Genomic DNA, 16,481 nt, shown 5'->3' with positions numbered 1-16,481 from the left:
AATTCTTCCTTTAACAAAACCCAAACAGCCACCTACCACAAGCACAGATGTATGACGCATCTACCTAAAGGAGGGCCATGCTGTGATGTTTCACAGCTGCAACATATATGAATCAGATATTTACTTTCATGGATATTTCATGGATATTCATCTCACCTTGATTACGCTGGGTGAGGGGAAACTTTCTTTCAGCTAAGCAGGTGGTATTCTGCTGTTGCCACTCCTTCTCCTGCTTCTCCCCTTGTCTGTCTCCCACTGCAAAGCAGGTTTACTGGCACTCCTTTGCAGATTCATGTCACAGAATCATTAGACTGCTTCCTCCTTTTATCTTTATTTGTCGAGAGCATTATATGCTCACATTTGAGGAACAACTCACCCCTTGCATCAAAGCTACACTTAAGATGGATGGTTTCCATTCGACACCACCGTAATTGCGTTCAGCTTGTGTGGAGGTGCTCTGCATTTGCTTTTATGCCAACACTGGCTGCATTTACAGTTTTTCCAGAACACTTTGTTCATTTCTCCCCCTGCTTTCCCCCTCAGAACTCAAGTGGCCACAGTGTAATGTTAGATAGTGATTGTTATCTCCAGGCAACATAAAAGAGAGGGGAAAGAGGGAGGGCGAGTACCCTTTGTTGCTGGCACATTAGTAATAATGTGCCAGGGATAAAGGGTGAGCACAATTTGATCAAATGCTTGTTGACAGATTCTTTGGCTAATAGAGAGAAGGAGCTCACAGTAGTTCTCTCTGCTTAGAATGCATTAGTCCAGAGCATAGTGTGCATGCTGTCATTAAGGGATTAATCACTAAAAGTGCAGAGGGGATATAGAAATTCTAAAAGAAAGAAAAAACAGTGAGCTTCCTTACTGAGCAACCCCATCAGATGTTATACCTACCCAGTTTTAAACCAGGGACCAGCAACTAGTGAGATCGGTGCTTCTTAACTTCTTAATCAGTGGGCATGGTGGCATTTTCTCATATCCAAATCTGTCTGTCTGGGTTTGTGACGTCATCATGCCGACTACATGATCTCTGGTGGTCTGGGACCATGTAGCTGGCAAGAAAATGGTGTTGAAAGACATGACAGTGGAAAATTGGGGGGGGGGGGGAGGAATATCTGAGGAGTTGCCAAAGTCTTCCTTTCATGCTGAAAATATTTTGCTTTCAAAAACTTGGCACAGCCCATGAAATCTAGTCATTTCTCAGGGTGTTAAACACTAAAATAAGGTCTTGCATTTTAAAAATTGCTTTTAATAATAACTGGAGACTATTCTGATTTCAAATAAAGTGGTAAGGCTAGAAAGGACAGAAATGAAGGAAGAAGAGGCTTATGGTACACAATTTTGGTGGACCAAGACGGTTTTAATCACCAAGGCAAATGAAATTACAGCAGAATACTTCAGGATAAAGTTTAATAAAACAGTTTATATCAGAGATGAACCTGTGGCACTCCAGATGATCTTAAATTCCAGCTCCCATCAGCCCCTGCTACTATAGCCAATGGCAGTGGCGTAGCGTGGGGGGGTGCAGGGGGGCCGGCCGCAACATCTGGGGGGCGCACTCGCACTCGCAGCTACTAAAATCCTACTAAATCCACTAAATCCTACTAAACCCTACTAAAATCCACGGGTTAGGGGGCGCAAATTACTTGCCTTGCCCCGGGTGCTGACAACCCACGCTACGCCACTGGCCAATGGTCAGGGGTGATGAGTTGCTTGTTTTTTTATTGTAAGCATTATATTGGTAAATATCTAAACAATATTCTTATCCATCTGTGTGTGTGATGCAGAATTCATTCTTCCAATCGCTTTTGTGATTTTGTTTCCAGCGCTGCTCTCGTCGTGGTGTGAGGAGCTGGGACGACTCTTGCTGCTGCGTCACCAGAAAAGTCGGCAAAACGACCCTCCTGGGAAGCTCCCCATGCAGCCGCCCATGAGCTCCATGAAACCCTCCCTTTCACACAGGTGAGTCCCACGCAGGCCTTTGCCCTGCAAGAGCACACACAGCATTAGTTACTGTGATCGGTGGTGTAACTGGAATGCCTGCTGCTAAGTAGGGGAAATAGCTGCATTTTATACCAGGGAAGAGCGATAGAAATCCAAGCATCTTCGGAAGCTTGGCTATAATTCTGCTACGTTTGCACCAGGCACTGATGTGAAGTGCATGAGTATGTGTTCTGATCAAACTTGAACCTCAGCCTCTTTGGATTCCACATTGCTGAATTCCGCTTATTTAGTAAATTATTTCTTATATTTCTGATCTGTGTGGAATGGCCATGTTCAGATGTATTGGTGGCCAGGAATTATACTTGGGGAGATGAGCCAATGCACAAGCCGCTCCTCTCTTCCTGGAGTGAGGAAACAAACCCAGGAGCAGCTGGTTTAGTGTTAACATGCGAACCAGAGCTTATGGTTTGTTTCTCTCCAACAAACCATGAGTACTGGCTCATACGTAATGCTAAAGCAGCTGCTCCGGGTTATGTTTCCCTGCTCTAGGAAGTGAAAAGCCAAGTGGAGATCTCTTGAACTGCATTCATCGGCCAATTTCCCTAACCATGGGTTTTGGCCAGCCTTGCATGCAAATGAGACCAATCAGTATAGGGGGTTATGGAAAGGAGTGAGTGGCTCCAAATGCTTGCACTTTGGCACTTAAGATGGAAATCCAAGCTGGAGAAGAATTGACAGTTTTGCCCTGCGTGGTTCTCCTCCTCCCACCCCAAACAAAGTTATGCAAGCTAATGGAGTGGTTTCATTCCATTGGCTTGCGTGGGGAGTTTAGAAACCCTGCATGGCTGAAATCTGAGGATGTGGGAGGCAGAGGGGCCTCCCTCCACATGCTGAGGACCAGGAGGAAAGGAGTTCGTCTTTCAGCCTCAGGTTTTGTTCCTGTAGGGTTCCCCCATCCTTGTCAGTTTAAGCTAATGGAAGAAAACTTCTCCGCTAGCTTCTATAGGGGTGGGGTGGGCAGAGCAAATAATTTTCCTAAGCTCTTGGATTGGGTTCGAAACATAACCTGAGATATTCCCCTCCTAAATAAAAAGATCTCAGGTTTTCTTTCTGTTAATTCAAGGCGTTTGGAGAACATGCTTATTTCAACATGGCACCCTCTTTTCCCTTTGTCTGCTCCATCCTTTGAGCAAACAAGCAGGTCGAGAGGGTCATTTGGAAAAGTAAGCTCTACCTGAAGCTTTCTGAATCATTTTTGGGTGATGTACCCCAAAAAGCAGAGGTGAGGTCAGCAAGGAAGTGGGTCTGCAGCACCCACCACTCTCATTTGGCTCTTCTCAGAGTCCTCGGCCACTCAGCTCACTAACACCGCTCTCTGCCTTTCTCTCTTGTATCACTTGCTTCCCCCTTATTTCCTGCTCTAGCCCCACCATCCACTTAGGATCCTGCATTCTGCAGGACTAAGACTCTCCTGTTTTACTCACTGATCCACAATCCCTCCATACACTTAACCCTATCAGCAGCACAAGGCAGGAAGGGTCCCCACTTTAACACAGCACACATTGTCATGAGAGTCACTTAACCAAACCCATCAAATTTCCCTCTCTCTGTGGTCTTTTGTTACAAGCTTCTCACTGAGGATATTCTGTGATCTGCCCTCATTATAATTGTACTCAAAAGATCAGAGTGTTGTCCTTTTTTCCCTGCTGCCTAGTCAAAGTTATCTGGATTCCCTCCCCTCTCTTTTGCCCCTTTCCTTCCCATGCACATTTGAGTGATGAGTGAAAAAAATAAGCAAGGACATAAGCTCCCAGGGGCATATTTATTGCATGTTTTCTTAAATACTCAAAAGTTACAGGAAAGAGACCCAGTTGCACAGAATGGAAGCTTGGCGACCCTTTTCTCCCTATATGTGTGGTGGTAGCTCTAGGACAAAGAAAGCTTGGCGAACTGGCTAGAAGTAGGCAGCCAGACAGTTGCATGAATATAAAATATATGAAATATGCCACAAATGTTGGTGGGTGCCTGGCAGAATAATTGAGGGCCATGATCTCAAGGAAGTGATGTCCACATGTTCTAGCTGACAGTTATATTAAAGAGTTCACAGTACCTCTTTCTAAGGATATTATAAATAGATCTTTCAATTCTGAAAAAATATGTATCATATTTTTCGCTCTATAAGATGCACCAGACCACAAGACGCACCTACTTTTTGGAGGAGGAAAACAAGAGAAAAAATATTCTGAATCTCAGAAGCCAGAACACCAAGAGGGATCGTTGCGCAGTGAAAGCAGCAATCCCTCTTGCTGTTCTGGCTTCTGGGATAGCTGCGCAGCCTGCATTCGCTCCATAAGACGCACACACATTTCCCCTTACTTTTTAGGAGGGAAAAAGTGAGTCTTATAGAGCAAAAAATATGGTACTTTTTAGTGCCCTGAAACCATCAATATGTTACAGTGACTTTCCAATTTTTGGTGACATTCACACATTCAGTTTGATTGTCAGAGGCAAATTCTGTGAATATTTGAAAGCTCAAGAATACATCTTCAAATGTTGACAGTCACCTGTCAGCATTCAGTGGTGAATGTCTGAAAAGTAATGACATTTCTACATTTCGACATTCACACACATCATCTGAGATTATCAGCATTCACGTGAGAATGTCAACATTCAGCACATTTTGCACTTGTACCATTTCCCCCCAGAATCTTCATTGTATAATGAGCATGTGATTTCTAAGGTCTAAGGTAACAGCATTCAATTATACAGCTGCTGATGTTTATATTAAATATACCAGTTATTATTGCTATAATTCCCAGATTAACTGAAACAGAAAATAGTCTGTTCAGAGAAAACAGTCTCTGAAGTATTTTATGGTCCCCAGCTGAAGTGTAGATTTAAATTCTGGAGGCAGAGTTGCTTAGAAGACAAAGCTTTTCTGTAAATCTAGTAAGTTATCTTAAGAGAGAACTGGGAGTATTGTTGTTTTTTAGGATTTGCACAGTCTTAAACTCAGAATAAATGTTAAAGTAGCTTGTGGGATATTTGTACTGAGCTGTAGAAGGGGTACAGAACTGAAAACAAATTGTGGCCTGGGTATGCATTGATTTCATTGGATTGTGTGTAAACTACATTGGGATCACTTGCAATTAAGGGCAATATAGAAAATATTTTTTAAAATTAAAATTGCTGAATTGTGCCCAGTATATTCCTTTTGATCCTAAAAAATAATGAAAAGATGAAAAAGGAGGGTCTAGCATGTATATTTTGCATTTATGTTGTACATTTGAAATGTTCAAAACAATTCCCATGCATTATCTAAATTAGCCCCACATCAGCCGGGTCAGTTTGCAGAGGAGCATGAGAAGGCTTGTCTAAGGCAAGAGAGTATGTGGCAGGGACAATATTTTAACCAGGGTAAATATTATACCCAGCTCCAACTGCTTCAGCTACTACACGGTTTCTCTGCAGACCTTTGTGCATTTAGCATGAAGGTCTGAAGGGGATTTCTAAGTGCATTCCGTTGAACCAGTCCACGATCAGGAACCCTGATAAGACAGGGAAGAGAAGACTTGTAAGTTCAAAGACTTTGGGGGCAGGGTTTGTGTGCCCCACCCGTAGTTCAACCCTTTGAATGGTCAGGCGAAGACCTAGACATGCTTAATGTGAACTCAATTGGCAGCAGGTAATTAGAGCATAATTTTCTGACGAAATCAAGCTTTTTTAAAAAAATGTAAATTAAAGAAGGCAGACGCACACCAAACCCTGTGCTGGTTTCAACAAGAGCATCTACTTAGTAGTCATTCAGAACCATTCCTTACCCTGTTGTGCTTTGTACACTTAGTAAGGTGCTTGTTGCAGCTTGTATAGCACATGTTAATGCTTTGCAGTGTCAGTAACAACGTCTGCAAACACACAGCTGCTCATTGCAGCATTTTCTGTTATCGCATGTCTTTTTGGCTCCTTTTTTATCTCCTATCATCCCCAAATTTGCCTTCAATATTAATTAAATGGCAATTTCCTTACAACCAGTGATCGTATTTGGATGCTTTCTTAGAGAAATCAGAATTGATTAAAATAAAGAGATGAAGTTTTTTTATTAAAAAAAAATACAAGTGATTTGATTCCAGAGGTTTGATAAAATTAAATGGAAGATGAAATTAACTACTAATTCAATTAGGGGCTTTATTATTTATTAGCATTATTAGGCATCCATGAAGTTCATCTGAAATATCATATAGGTGTTCTTTTCAAGCTTGAGGACAAGGAAGGGATTTTGGCCATTTCACTCCCTTTTGTTTTAATATTTTTGTACCAGTCATAGGAAGAACCCCTTTGATTATGTGGTTTGTTGAATCATATCTAGAACATAATAACCATTTAAAAAAAAATACAGAAAGAACCATGACCTGGAAATGGAACTGTATCCACAGCTGACATCAGTGCTTACAATTCATAAGCTAAATTTAGACTTACTGCATTCTTGTAATACGTAAACCATAGCTTATTTTGGTAAAATCATTTGATAAGCACCTGCTTCGCTCTTCCCTTTTCCTCAACTGATAGTGAAACTGAGAGGCTGCATAGGTCTTGATTCACAACGCATTTGAGCCTACAGAAATCAAGTGCTTGATTGCCAAGTTACCTACTTCTTTTTGAAGGCTTCTAGAAAAGGGTGGGCACAATTTGGCTAAAATTGAAAGGAAGCCAAGGGGTGGGACTTGGTGGTTTTCATTAAGGTCCCACTACATCCTCCTCCCCTCCAAAAAAAATAATAATCAAGCATTCTCTAGTCTCTAGATTAATCAAGCATGGAGAACATTAACTGAGAAGATTTATTTTGTTGGGTGAATAAATGTTAGCTCCAAGAATATACTTATTTGGCGAAGGGGTAGGCTGCTTTGGTGCTGTTGTTCATCTGTATTTTTTTTTAAAAGGGTGAGAAAGAAAATATTAAAATATGGATTCTAATAATGAGCTGTAGCATTGTTAAATGGTTTCCTCTTATGGCCCAATTCAGTTTTGAGGACAGTAAGTGATTTGCAGTCAAGAAAAATGGTTACGTGAATCTAGTCATGGTTTTCCTTCACATGAAGTGATGCTCAGGCCCTTTTCAGACAGGAACACAACAACAGTGATAATGTGTTGTGCATGCCCTATGTCTCCCCCTCATATAACACACGAAGACCCATGTTTGTTTGAATGAGGAATCTACCTGCGTCTAAGATGCAGATCAGATTAGGAAGCAGGTGCAGGTGGGACTGTCCCATTTCCCAAGGACTCGTAACTCAGGGATTCAAGGGATGTAGTTGGGAGCTAAGGCGCAGAGCAGGACTGGCCCAAGATGTTTAGCCGCTGTAGGCAAAATGCCCCAATGATGTCCCCATCCCCACTATGCCAGCTCCCTCCCTGCTTCCAGCCCCACCACTGCAACTGCACCCTTGCCTTAAGCTGTGTGTGTGCTGCCACCACAACACAGCAACAAGGACCACAGTGAGGGCAGCAGCACTGTGGTGGCAGCATGGTTGAAGGTCCGTGGGGCTGACAGCGGCAAGGAGGGGGTCAGATCTGCCTGCTGAGGCAAATGGCTTCAGCTTGCCAGAGTTTGGTAGGGATAGCACCTGATGGGTCAAGAGCCACTCCTGGCTGTACACTGTAACTCAGGTTTGAATCTGGTGTGTGTGTGGGGGGGGTGCTTATAGCAAAAGAGCAGGTCATGACAATAAAAATACATGATAAAATACCCCACAAAGTTAATTAAAAATCTTTAAACCAACAGGCAAAATGCAGTTCATTCATCTGTTCATTCATCTGATAAACCAGGTGGATCCATTTGGCTATGGACACACTCACCATTCCTGAAGGCCTGTAGGAAGAAGTATGTTTTCTGCCGATGCAGAAAACTAATCATCCAGATTTTAAGGGCAGAATATTCCACAATTGGCTTGCCACCACCAGGAAGGCCCTGTTCCAAGTACCAGGTCCCCAGATTCCACATATAGCAAGAAGGCCTTTCCTGGCAGATCTTAAATAATGAACTGGGCAATGCAGAGATAATTGCTCCTTCAGATAATGGATTCCCAGCACTCAGGACTTCATATGTCAACACTATAACTTTAAATTCAGCTTGGTAGCATATAGGAAGCCAGCACATACCTTTTATAATTGATGTGATGTAGCTGTGAGTGGCCAAATCAGTCTGGCAGTCGCAATTTGCTCTGGCTGTGATCTCCAGGCCATTTTCAAGGGCAGCATCACATTGAATGGATGTGGATCTGGGAGATCAGATTCTTACTCTGCCAGGAAATTTTCTGCGTGACCCTGGATTAGTCACACACTTTGAGCCCATACCACCTTACAGGCTTGTTGTTAAGGATAAAAATTGATAGCTCCCATATATGTCACACTGAACTCATTGAAAGGACAGCACATGAAGCTGGTGAATATGTAAATAAATACAAATAGAAATAGAAATGTGATAATAGATAATAATGTTGGAAAGAACTGATTCCAATAAAAAGTTAGTTACTGCAAATGATTAAGCTATTAAAATTAATATAAAATAGATTAATCAGCATGGCATGGCTGGGTTTATGTAGGGGGGGGCAAAATGCTAAATAATAGTGTCTTGTCTCTTCTTTTCAAAAGCTATTTTTGCTGTTCTTTGGGCATGCATACTAGCATACTAGCTGGATTTACAGACGCAAGTCCATCAAACCCTTCATTCATGCTGCCTGCTATACCTTCTCTGATTCACTCTCCCTGTAGATCATCCTTCAGTTCCCTGGTTTCTGTGCAGAGCTTTTTTCTTCTTCCTCTCTCTCTGGTTTTGGAGGCAAAAAGAAAAACAAAACAAAACCCAGAAGTGGAATCTGTTTCAGTAGCTCCTTTCCTGATTGTTGTAGCAATTGCTGACCTCCAGGCACTGTGAATAAACAGCAAAGCTGGGAACAAAAGGATTCTTCTGGCTGCCATTGTCTCACATTAACATAGCAGAGGCACTGCGGTGTGAACAATGCCATTCCCATTCACCGATAATCAGTGAGTTCCTGGGCGTTTGGATTACCAAGGCAACAGGCAATGGTAGAATACTGGGTGGGTGTCTTGGTTTGGTTTTTAAAATTATTGTTATCCTCATTATTGAAGGATCAACTGGATATAGAATCCTAAGGTATTTTGATAAGTACAAGTAAAATTAATGCCTTGCTACTTAACGGGGTAAACGGAGAAATTTCCTTTGAATGCTGGCACATGGGTTGAATAAATCATGGATGAAACAGGGCTGGCTGATGCTGTGAAATGCAATAAAGATGAAATTGTGTATGTCAAGCTGCAAATGATTGTGAGGCATTTTTAGTGTCTTTGGAACACAGGTAACAGGTGGGATGTTAATAGCAGGTGGGATTTGTCGTAGGGGGGCTGTAGCAATGTGTGTATGTGTATAGTCTACCTGAATGCCGGAATTGAGTGCAACATTAGAATCTTTTTTTGGAAGGGGGGAGAGGTTATTCTATCCCATAATTTGAAAGTATGGTAATAAATAAATCCAATATCTGGGTGCATTTTCTGTAACAACTCTCTTCCTTTCCAACATAGTTTTATCATTTTCCTAGCATGCTGTGTATGTTTTTCTGTGTAGAGTTTACATGGGCACCAAGTGTTTATGGGGTTGGCCTCAGCTATACACTCTTGGCTGGGCTCTAAAGAGTTCTTTGGGGCACACTCAAGAACTTGGGCATGGCCACTGGCAGATGACTTCTTCGGCTTTAAACAGCAGACACCTGTGCCATATCACAAACTGCTTTTGAAAGCCCCTTTCAAAAGTGGAGACTGCTGTTTGAGAAACACAAGACCTTTGGTGCGTAGAACTAATTGTGCCGTTCTTTGGATCCCAACTGCTTTGCTTCCAAATCCAGAATCATCCAAACTGAGCTTCTAAATAAAACTTCAATCTGTTTCCCTAATCTAAATTTAAGAGGGCCGGGTTCTGCCATCTGCTTGCCAGATTTATAGCATCTTACTCTCCAAATGGATATACCAACAACCTCATTAGGTCAAGGTCTTTATTAGGGTCAACTAAAGTATCACAAAATGGTGAGAAACCTTTTGAGTTCTCCATAAAATCAGGTTGGATGTTAAGCAAAGAGGGAAGACAAATGGGGTTGGGGAGAAATAAGCTGCAGTGGTCACAGTGTTTAGACAATGTTTAGTAACCCGATTTCCAATGGAATGGTATACTCTTGCTTCAGTGCTCATACTTTTGCTTCATCATTGAAAACATTCTCTAATAGAAAGAGTTGGCAGACTTAGACCACATCCACAACCCAGTTCATTTTGTTTTCATGACTTTCCCCTAACTGTTAAGTTCCACATTATCGTTGAACTTTCACACGATGTAAAAGCCACTTTCGGAACTCTAGTGGAATATAGTGGAAGTTTAGTGCTTATTTCTGTGTTATTTGCTTCCAGAATAAAACACTGCGCAGATAATATGGAAAGGAGTGCTATATTCCACAATAGTTCTAGAAGTGAAATCTCAGATATAGTGCAGAACTCAACAGTTAGGGAAATATCATGGTGGATTAAATTGTCATGGGAATGCAGCCTTAGTTTCTACTATGTGCTCTGCAGGTTACACCTAAGGATCATAATGTTTGCATTGGTTACAGTGAGTTTGTTCTTGTGATTAGTGAGGACAAGCCTTCAAAGCCTAAGCACAAGCCCAGGTTTGAATGAGACCTCAACTCAGCATAGTGTAGGAGTAAAAAACACCAAGGGAGGAGTAATGTGGCTGTATACTGGGAGCAACCACATAGTTTGTCTGTCTGATGCGCAATGCGGAATTTGCTAACATGGCATACCTTAGCACATAAGTCAAACATGTAAGTATTTCATCAAATACTGTGCTTAGGCTTTGTAGGTCTAAATACACCAAATCTGAGGCCAAGGGGGTGTAAAATTTTGAGCATTTTATGCAGTGGATAAAATATTGAACATGGTGAACCAAGAATCAAATACTTGCTCAACCATGAAGTATTATCTTACTACATTTTTATCCTACTTCCCCCTCCAAGGAGCTCAGAGTGATGTACATGATTACATATTTATTTTCACAGGTAGAGGTAGAGGCAGAGGTATCATCTAGTGAGATTTATGGTTGAGTGATGATCTCCCTGGCCTAACTCTGTTATTGTACCCACGACACCACACCAGCTGTCCATCAGAATAGTGTTTGGCTTTTGACAACTCACTCTCTTACATCCTAGTCTCACCTCAGAAGGTTGCTGGGAGGATAACAGAGATAAGGGTTGTAAACAGCTTTAGGAAAAGAACGCTAGAGAAATAATTAATTCAGATTGGGACACAGAAGTCTCTATTAGATGAAGATTAAACAAAGTACATGTAAGAGACATGTGAATGAGTTTTACAGAAACAGTTTTATTTGCATATCTCTCACCTGCACATAGTAAAAAAAAGAAATTCCTCTTTTCATTCCATTGATATCCTAAATTGTCCTTATTCTTATTGCCTTATACCACAATGTATGCCCTCATGCCGTGTTTTTTCCACTCCACTCACACTAACTCAAGGATGAGCAGAAACCTTGAACCTTGAAATGGCAAGCTTTTGAAGTTAGAGATTTCATTCAAGGCAGGCAAAAATGTAGGCAGCTATGTTGATTCAATAAGGGGGGGAATCCAAAAAGAAGCACAGTATAACATATTTCTTTTAAAAAAATATATTCGCAAGAACAAGAAGGAGAGAGAAGAAAAAGGTGCATTTTTTAAAAGGGCCTTTTGAGGGTTTCCAGTGCAATATGTGACTGCAGTAATACGGTGCAGCAAGCACAGGTTCTTTCTCCCAGGATACCCTGGAGCAACTTGAAATCTTCTGCACTTGTCACAAATACTCACTGCATTTATCTGCAAAGAATTGCCAGGTGTGCCTCCAGCATCCCCTTTACCAACAGCATCTTACTAGCTCATTACTTTGTAACTTTCGGTTGGTCCTTCCAGAGTTGTTAAGTTTTTGCTTTTCCTTGGTGCCATATATTAATGCAGTCAGAAGATACAATCTTGCCATGCGGCAAGGTGAAGCCACCATTTTGAGGGCCAGACTTGGAGCAACAGAAGGTATAATCTACAGAGTAGTTATCCTCAGCATTTTCCATTTGTTTTGTTAAGGCTTGCACAAGATGCTCTGTGTGGGCACCAAAATGTCCCGGACTGACCCTGCAAATGCCCAGATAACCCACTGCGGGCTAGAACCAGTCCCATTGCCTTTCAGAATGGCACTTAAAAGGCCAATACCTCAGGACCATTGGTTCAAATGAACGAAGCCATGTGCTGCAGTGCAGTAGAAGACAACTTCCTCACCTCAGTCACTGCCTAAAGGAAAATTCTTCACTGCCCCCCTCCAAGTGTAAGAGTCTGACTCTAGGAATAGTCAAAAGGAATTCACCAATGGAATTCTCATGGAATTGTCATCCTGGAACTCTCCGCTTCAGAAAGCAGGCAGGGCCCCAAAGGCACAACAAGGGCACATCCACACATATCTTTTACCCCACACTCTCTAGGCACAGACCCATGCGCCAGGGCAAAACAAAAATAAAAAGTGTTCTGACACAGACCTGCAAAGCCCAGATCTGTGGCTAGAAATGCAGAACAAAGCCAAGTGTGGATGAGCCCTTAGTCACAGTTCTCATCATGCAGTATCTTAAGAGGCTGGCAGGTTTGGTTAAGATATACCTGTTTCTCTTTAGTGAACAGGAAGGTTAATGTCCGGTGACTTTTCCAGCGTACTGGGTCAAGTCCATGTTTCAGGCATGTGTAAGTGAGAGCAAGTCAAGTGCAATTCGAATCTCACAATCATGAGAAATCTGTTGACCTGGTTACCATACATCACAGTTAAAGAGGTTTGGTTTCTTAGTTGCTTTCAGTGTACAGATAATTCCATCATTTCTTTCCTGAAGTCAGCTTACTCTTTCTCTGAAACTTTTGAGCACAGTTGGATTTTCTTAAAATGAATGTATGATGTACTAGTAGCAGGAACAGTTAAATGGTGCAGAAAAATTTAAATTAGCTTGCTTCTGGTATGTTGTAGTTCACTGCAGTTCATTTTTGAGGTGTATATGAAGAGCTTTTCAGAAGAGTCAGTATATGTTGCTTTTTTATAAACGTGCAAGATGACCCGTAAATGATGAGAAAGTTTGAAGGCTGCAGCATTTAAAATCTGAAGTTTTCAGATATGTAAATAGTGAGATGAACACAAGGGAGAGGGTGGTTTATTGAGTGCTGCTGTCAGTGTGCCCTTAAATCTATATTGAGAAACTTTTCTTCATTGCAATTCCTAGCAGGATTGGGCTCTTCCAACTGAAGGGTAATATAACAAATAATAATAATAATAAATCTTCCAAACATAGTCTGTCACCTTACTTTTTCTCTCAGGTTGTGAGGTTTGTCTGCTGACTTTTTTTAAAAGATAGAAGAGTATCCAATTCTACCATTGGCAGTCCAATTCAGCAGGAGTGGTTTTCAGGCTTTCTTGCTTTAGATAACACTTTGCCTAACCATTTGAATGCGGAAGAGCCCCATACGTCTACAAAGGAACGACTACATTTTCCTGAAGGTTCTGAAGGATATTTTAAAGCAGTGTTTCCCAAACGGGGGCCATATGGCCCTCAAGGGGGGGGCAGGATATCCCAAGGGAGCCACTGGTGAAAAATGCATAAAGGGGTGGCAGAGCACAAGACTAGGGCGTCACAGACAAAAGTGAGAAGTGAAAGGGGGGGGAATCATTTAAATCCTGATTGGATGGCTATCCACTTGGCCAATCACAAGCATGTAAGGGCCTAGCGCTCCTTTTTGCCATGTGAGTTTTCTTGGAGCTGTCCTGGTTTGTTTCTGGCAGAAGAGGGCGATAGCTGAGGCTCCTGTTTTGACCAGTAGAGCCCGCGATCTAGAACCCCCAAGTCAGGTAAGTGGTGGGTTGTTGCTGCCGCCAGTGCTGGGCAGACGTTGCCAAGGGGCACAGGGCCCATTGACAGCATTGGCCAGGCTCTGCAAGGTGCGGGGTGAAATCGACCCCAGCATTTAGCCGAGCGGGGCTGTCTGGTGCTGCTAACTTGCATCTAGTAAATAACTAACTGTCTACTCAGAAGAAAGCCACACTGAGTTGAGTGGGCTTTACTCCCATGTCAGGGTGTAGAGGACTATAGTGTTTTATCTAGGCAGCCAGGGCTCCTCTGGATGACAATATCTTTTTGCACCAGGTCAGTGAGGAGCGCTTGCTTTTTAAAATTCTCTCATATATACAGAACTCCCTGTGTGCCTTTTGGACTGTATCTGTAGATTTCCACCTCTGTGTCAAATAACCACAGAGCCTAGGGCTTGCCGATCGAAAGGTCAGCAGTTCGAATCCCCGCGACAGGGTGAGCTCCCGTTGTTCGGTCCCTGCTCCTGCCAACCTAGCAGTTTGAAAGCACGTCAAGTGCAAGTAGATAAATAGGTACCACTCTGGCGGGAAGGTAAACAGTGTTTCCGTGTGCTGCTCTGGTTCACCAGAAGTGGCTTAGTCATGCTGGCCACATGACCCAGAAGCTGTCTGCAGACAAATGCAGGCTCCCTCAGCCTATAGAGCGAGATGAGCGCACAACCCCAGAGTCGTCCGTGACTGGACCTAACGGTCAGGGATACCTTTTCTTTTAATAATACATGGAAGTTGGATCTCCCTCGGGAGGTTGTGGACTCTCCTTTCTTTCTAAGCAGAGGTTGGATGGCCATCTGCCGTGGATGCATTAGCTGAGTTTCCTATATTGCAGGGGGTTGCACTAGAAAGTTGACCCTTGGGGTTCCTTCCAGCTCTGTGATTCTATGTTTTTCTGCTTCAACAATATTTCATTATGTTCCTATCATTTTATGTAATTGTATTTTGTATAAATTATTTTTAAAAATATATAAAATGTTCTATTTACAAACAAAACATTTAAATAGCTACCTTTCTACCAGTAGGGCAGGGGCATGGGTGCAGCCAGGATTTTTGTTAGGGGGGTGGGCAGAACCTCAGATTTGTATCAATTTTTACTTACTGGGGGACAGCTACCCTGCCCCCCTTGGCTATGTCCATGGGGGGCACAGGAAGGAAACAAGGTTGAAAGGGGGCCACGGTCAGAAAAAGGATGGGAAACACTGGGCATTGCCCAGGCCCATTTTTGTTAGGGAGGCCCATTGAATGAAGCATGCTACCAAAAAATCTCATGTGGCTCTGCATGGCAGGGATGGATTGGGTTGTGATAAAGATGTTGTCTTGGGCAGCTTGCCCACATTTCATGATTTTTCTCATTGAAGAACTCTAGAGGTCCCCAGAACACAGTTTGAAAAACACAGCAATAAAGAACCAAGCTTTTGAAGCTTTCAGTGGTTTTTAAAAGATGGAATCTTGACAAGTACAATTTTTTCTCAGTCCTGCAGCGGTAGTATGACATGTCAAGCTGCATGCGCCAAAGTTTCCTCTTCTGCACAACTGGTACAGAGACAAGAGAAATGTCTTCTGTAGCATCTTGTCATCTAAGCCCCCGTTCTGGCATTCTCCTGGCAGCAAGGAAGCTGCTGCTTTTCATGCTGCCCTAATAATGCCTGGAGCCCAAGGCAACCTGGGAGGAGTCAGGGATTCAGCTAGTTCCTACAGTAATGTTGCCTTCCTGGGAGCTGTAAGAAGGAGCTGCCTCATTGATTAGGATTTCCAGCATAAAAGGAGCAGTGCAAGGAGCCAATTCCAGAAGGGACTCTACATTTACCCCTTTGCAACAGGATGTATTACAGAGCACCCCAAGGTCCTCACCTGAGCTCAGTGAATTTGAGTAGGGTGAGGAAGGGACGTTTCTAGTAATATATAAATTTTATTTAGACACAAAAGGGATGAGGGCAGTATTTAAGCTCACAACAACCTTGTGAGAGGAGTTAGGCGAAGGAAAGGTGAGTCACCCACAGCTCATCATAGATTTGAACCCAAGTCTCTTGGGTCAAAGTTCAACACACTAAGCAATACACCACACTGGCTCTCCTCAAAGTTAGTTAGTTTTATCTCATATTGGCAGGTTTCTTATAGTTCAATTCTTTAGAATGATTTTTTTTTATGTCAAGTCCCTGTTGAACACTCTAGTCTAGTGTAGCTGGTCTGGTCACAGTACACTGGTTTCAGTCAGTGGCATATGACGCATAAGGGAGAGATGTGGCTGGTGTCTTCTTTGGCTATACCTGGTATCCCTGGCATGGGGATCAGGTCCACTCTAGTGCTCACTTTGTCCTCCACCTTTCCCCTGGCCTCCTTCCCTAGTTCTGTCTCTCTCCCCTAACCTCCCATCCTGCTTTCCCCCTATCAAGCTCTCACTTCGGAGACAGCGGCTGTAGCTCCCTGAGGCAGCCCATGCCTTGCACATGGTTCAGTCCCTGGCATTTCCAATTACAGATATCAGGTATCAAGGCTGTGGGAAACCCATTACTGAAACCCTGGGGAGCTGCTGTCAATGAGTAGTC

General features: G+C 42.7%; 1 protein-coding gene across 21 annotated transcripts in view; it reads left to right on the top strand.

Annotated features, from left to right (window-relative positions):
- Positions 1–16,481, top strand: part of ZMIZ1 (zinc finger MIZ-type containing 1) — a 386,104-nt gene that overhangs the window by 329,740 nt on the left and 39,883 nt on the right. For all 21 annotated transcript variants that reach the window (XM_083614609.1, XM_083614604.1, XM_083614605.1 and 18 more), the window contains one exon: positions 1,830–1,965. In XM_083614609.1, coding sequence (XP_083470735.1) covers positions 1,830–1,965 — 136 coding nt within the window. The remainder of the gene's footprint in view (positions 1–1,829; positions 1,966–16,481) is intronic.

Source organism: Podarcis filfolensis (assembly GCF_964270895.1).
Source record: "Podarcis filfolensis genome assembly, chromosome: 5".
In the NCBI taxonomy this organism is placed as follows: domain Eukaryota; kingdom Metazoa; phylum Chordata; class Lepidosauria; order Squamata; family Lacertidae; genus Podarcis; species Podarcis filfolensis.
The sequence above is the reverse complement of the archived record's forward strand: the minus strand, read 5'-3'. Positions and strand labels throughout refer to the sequence as shown.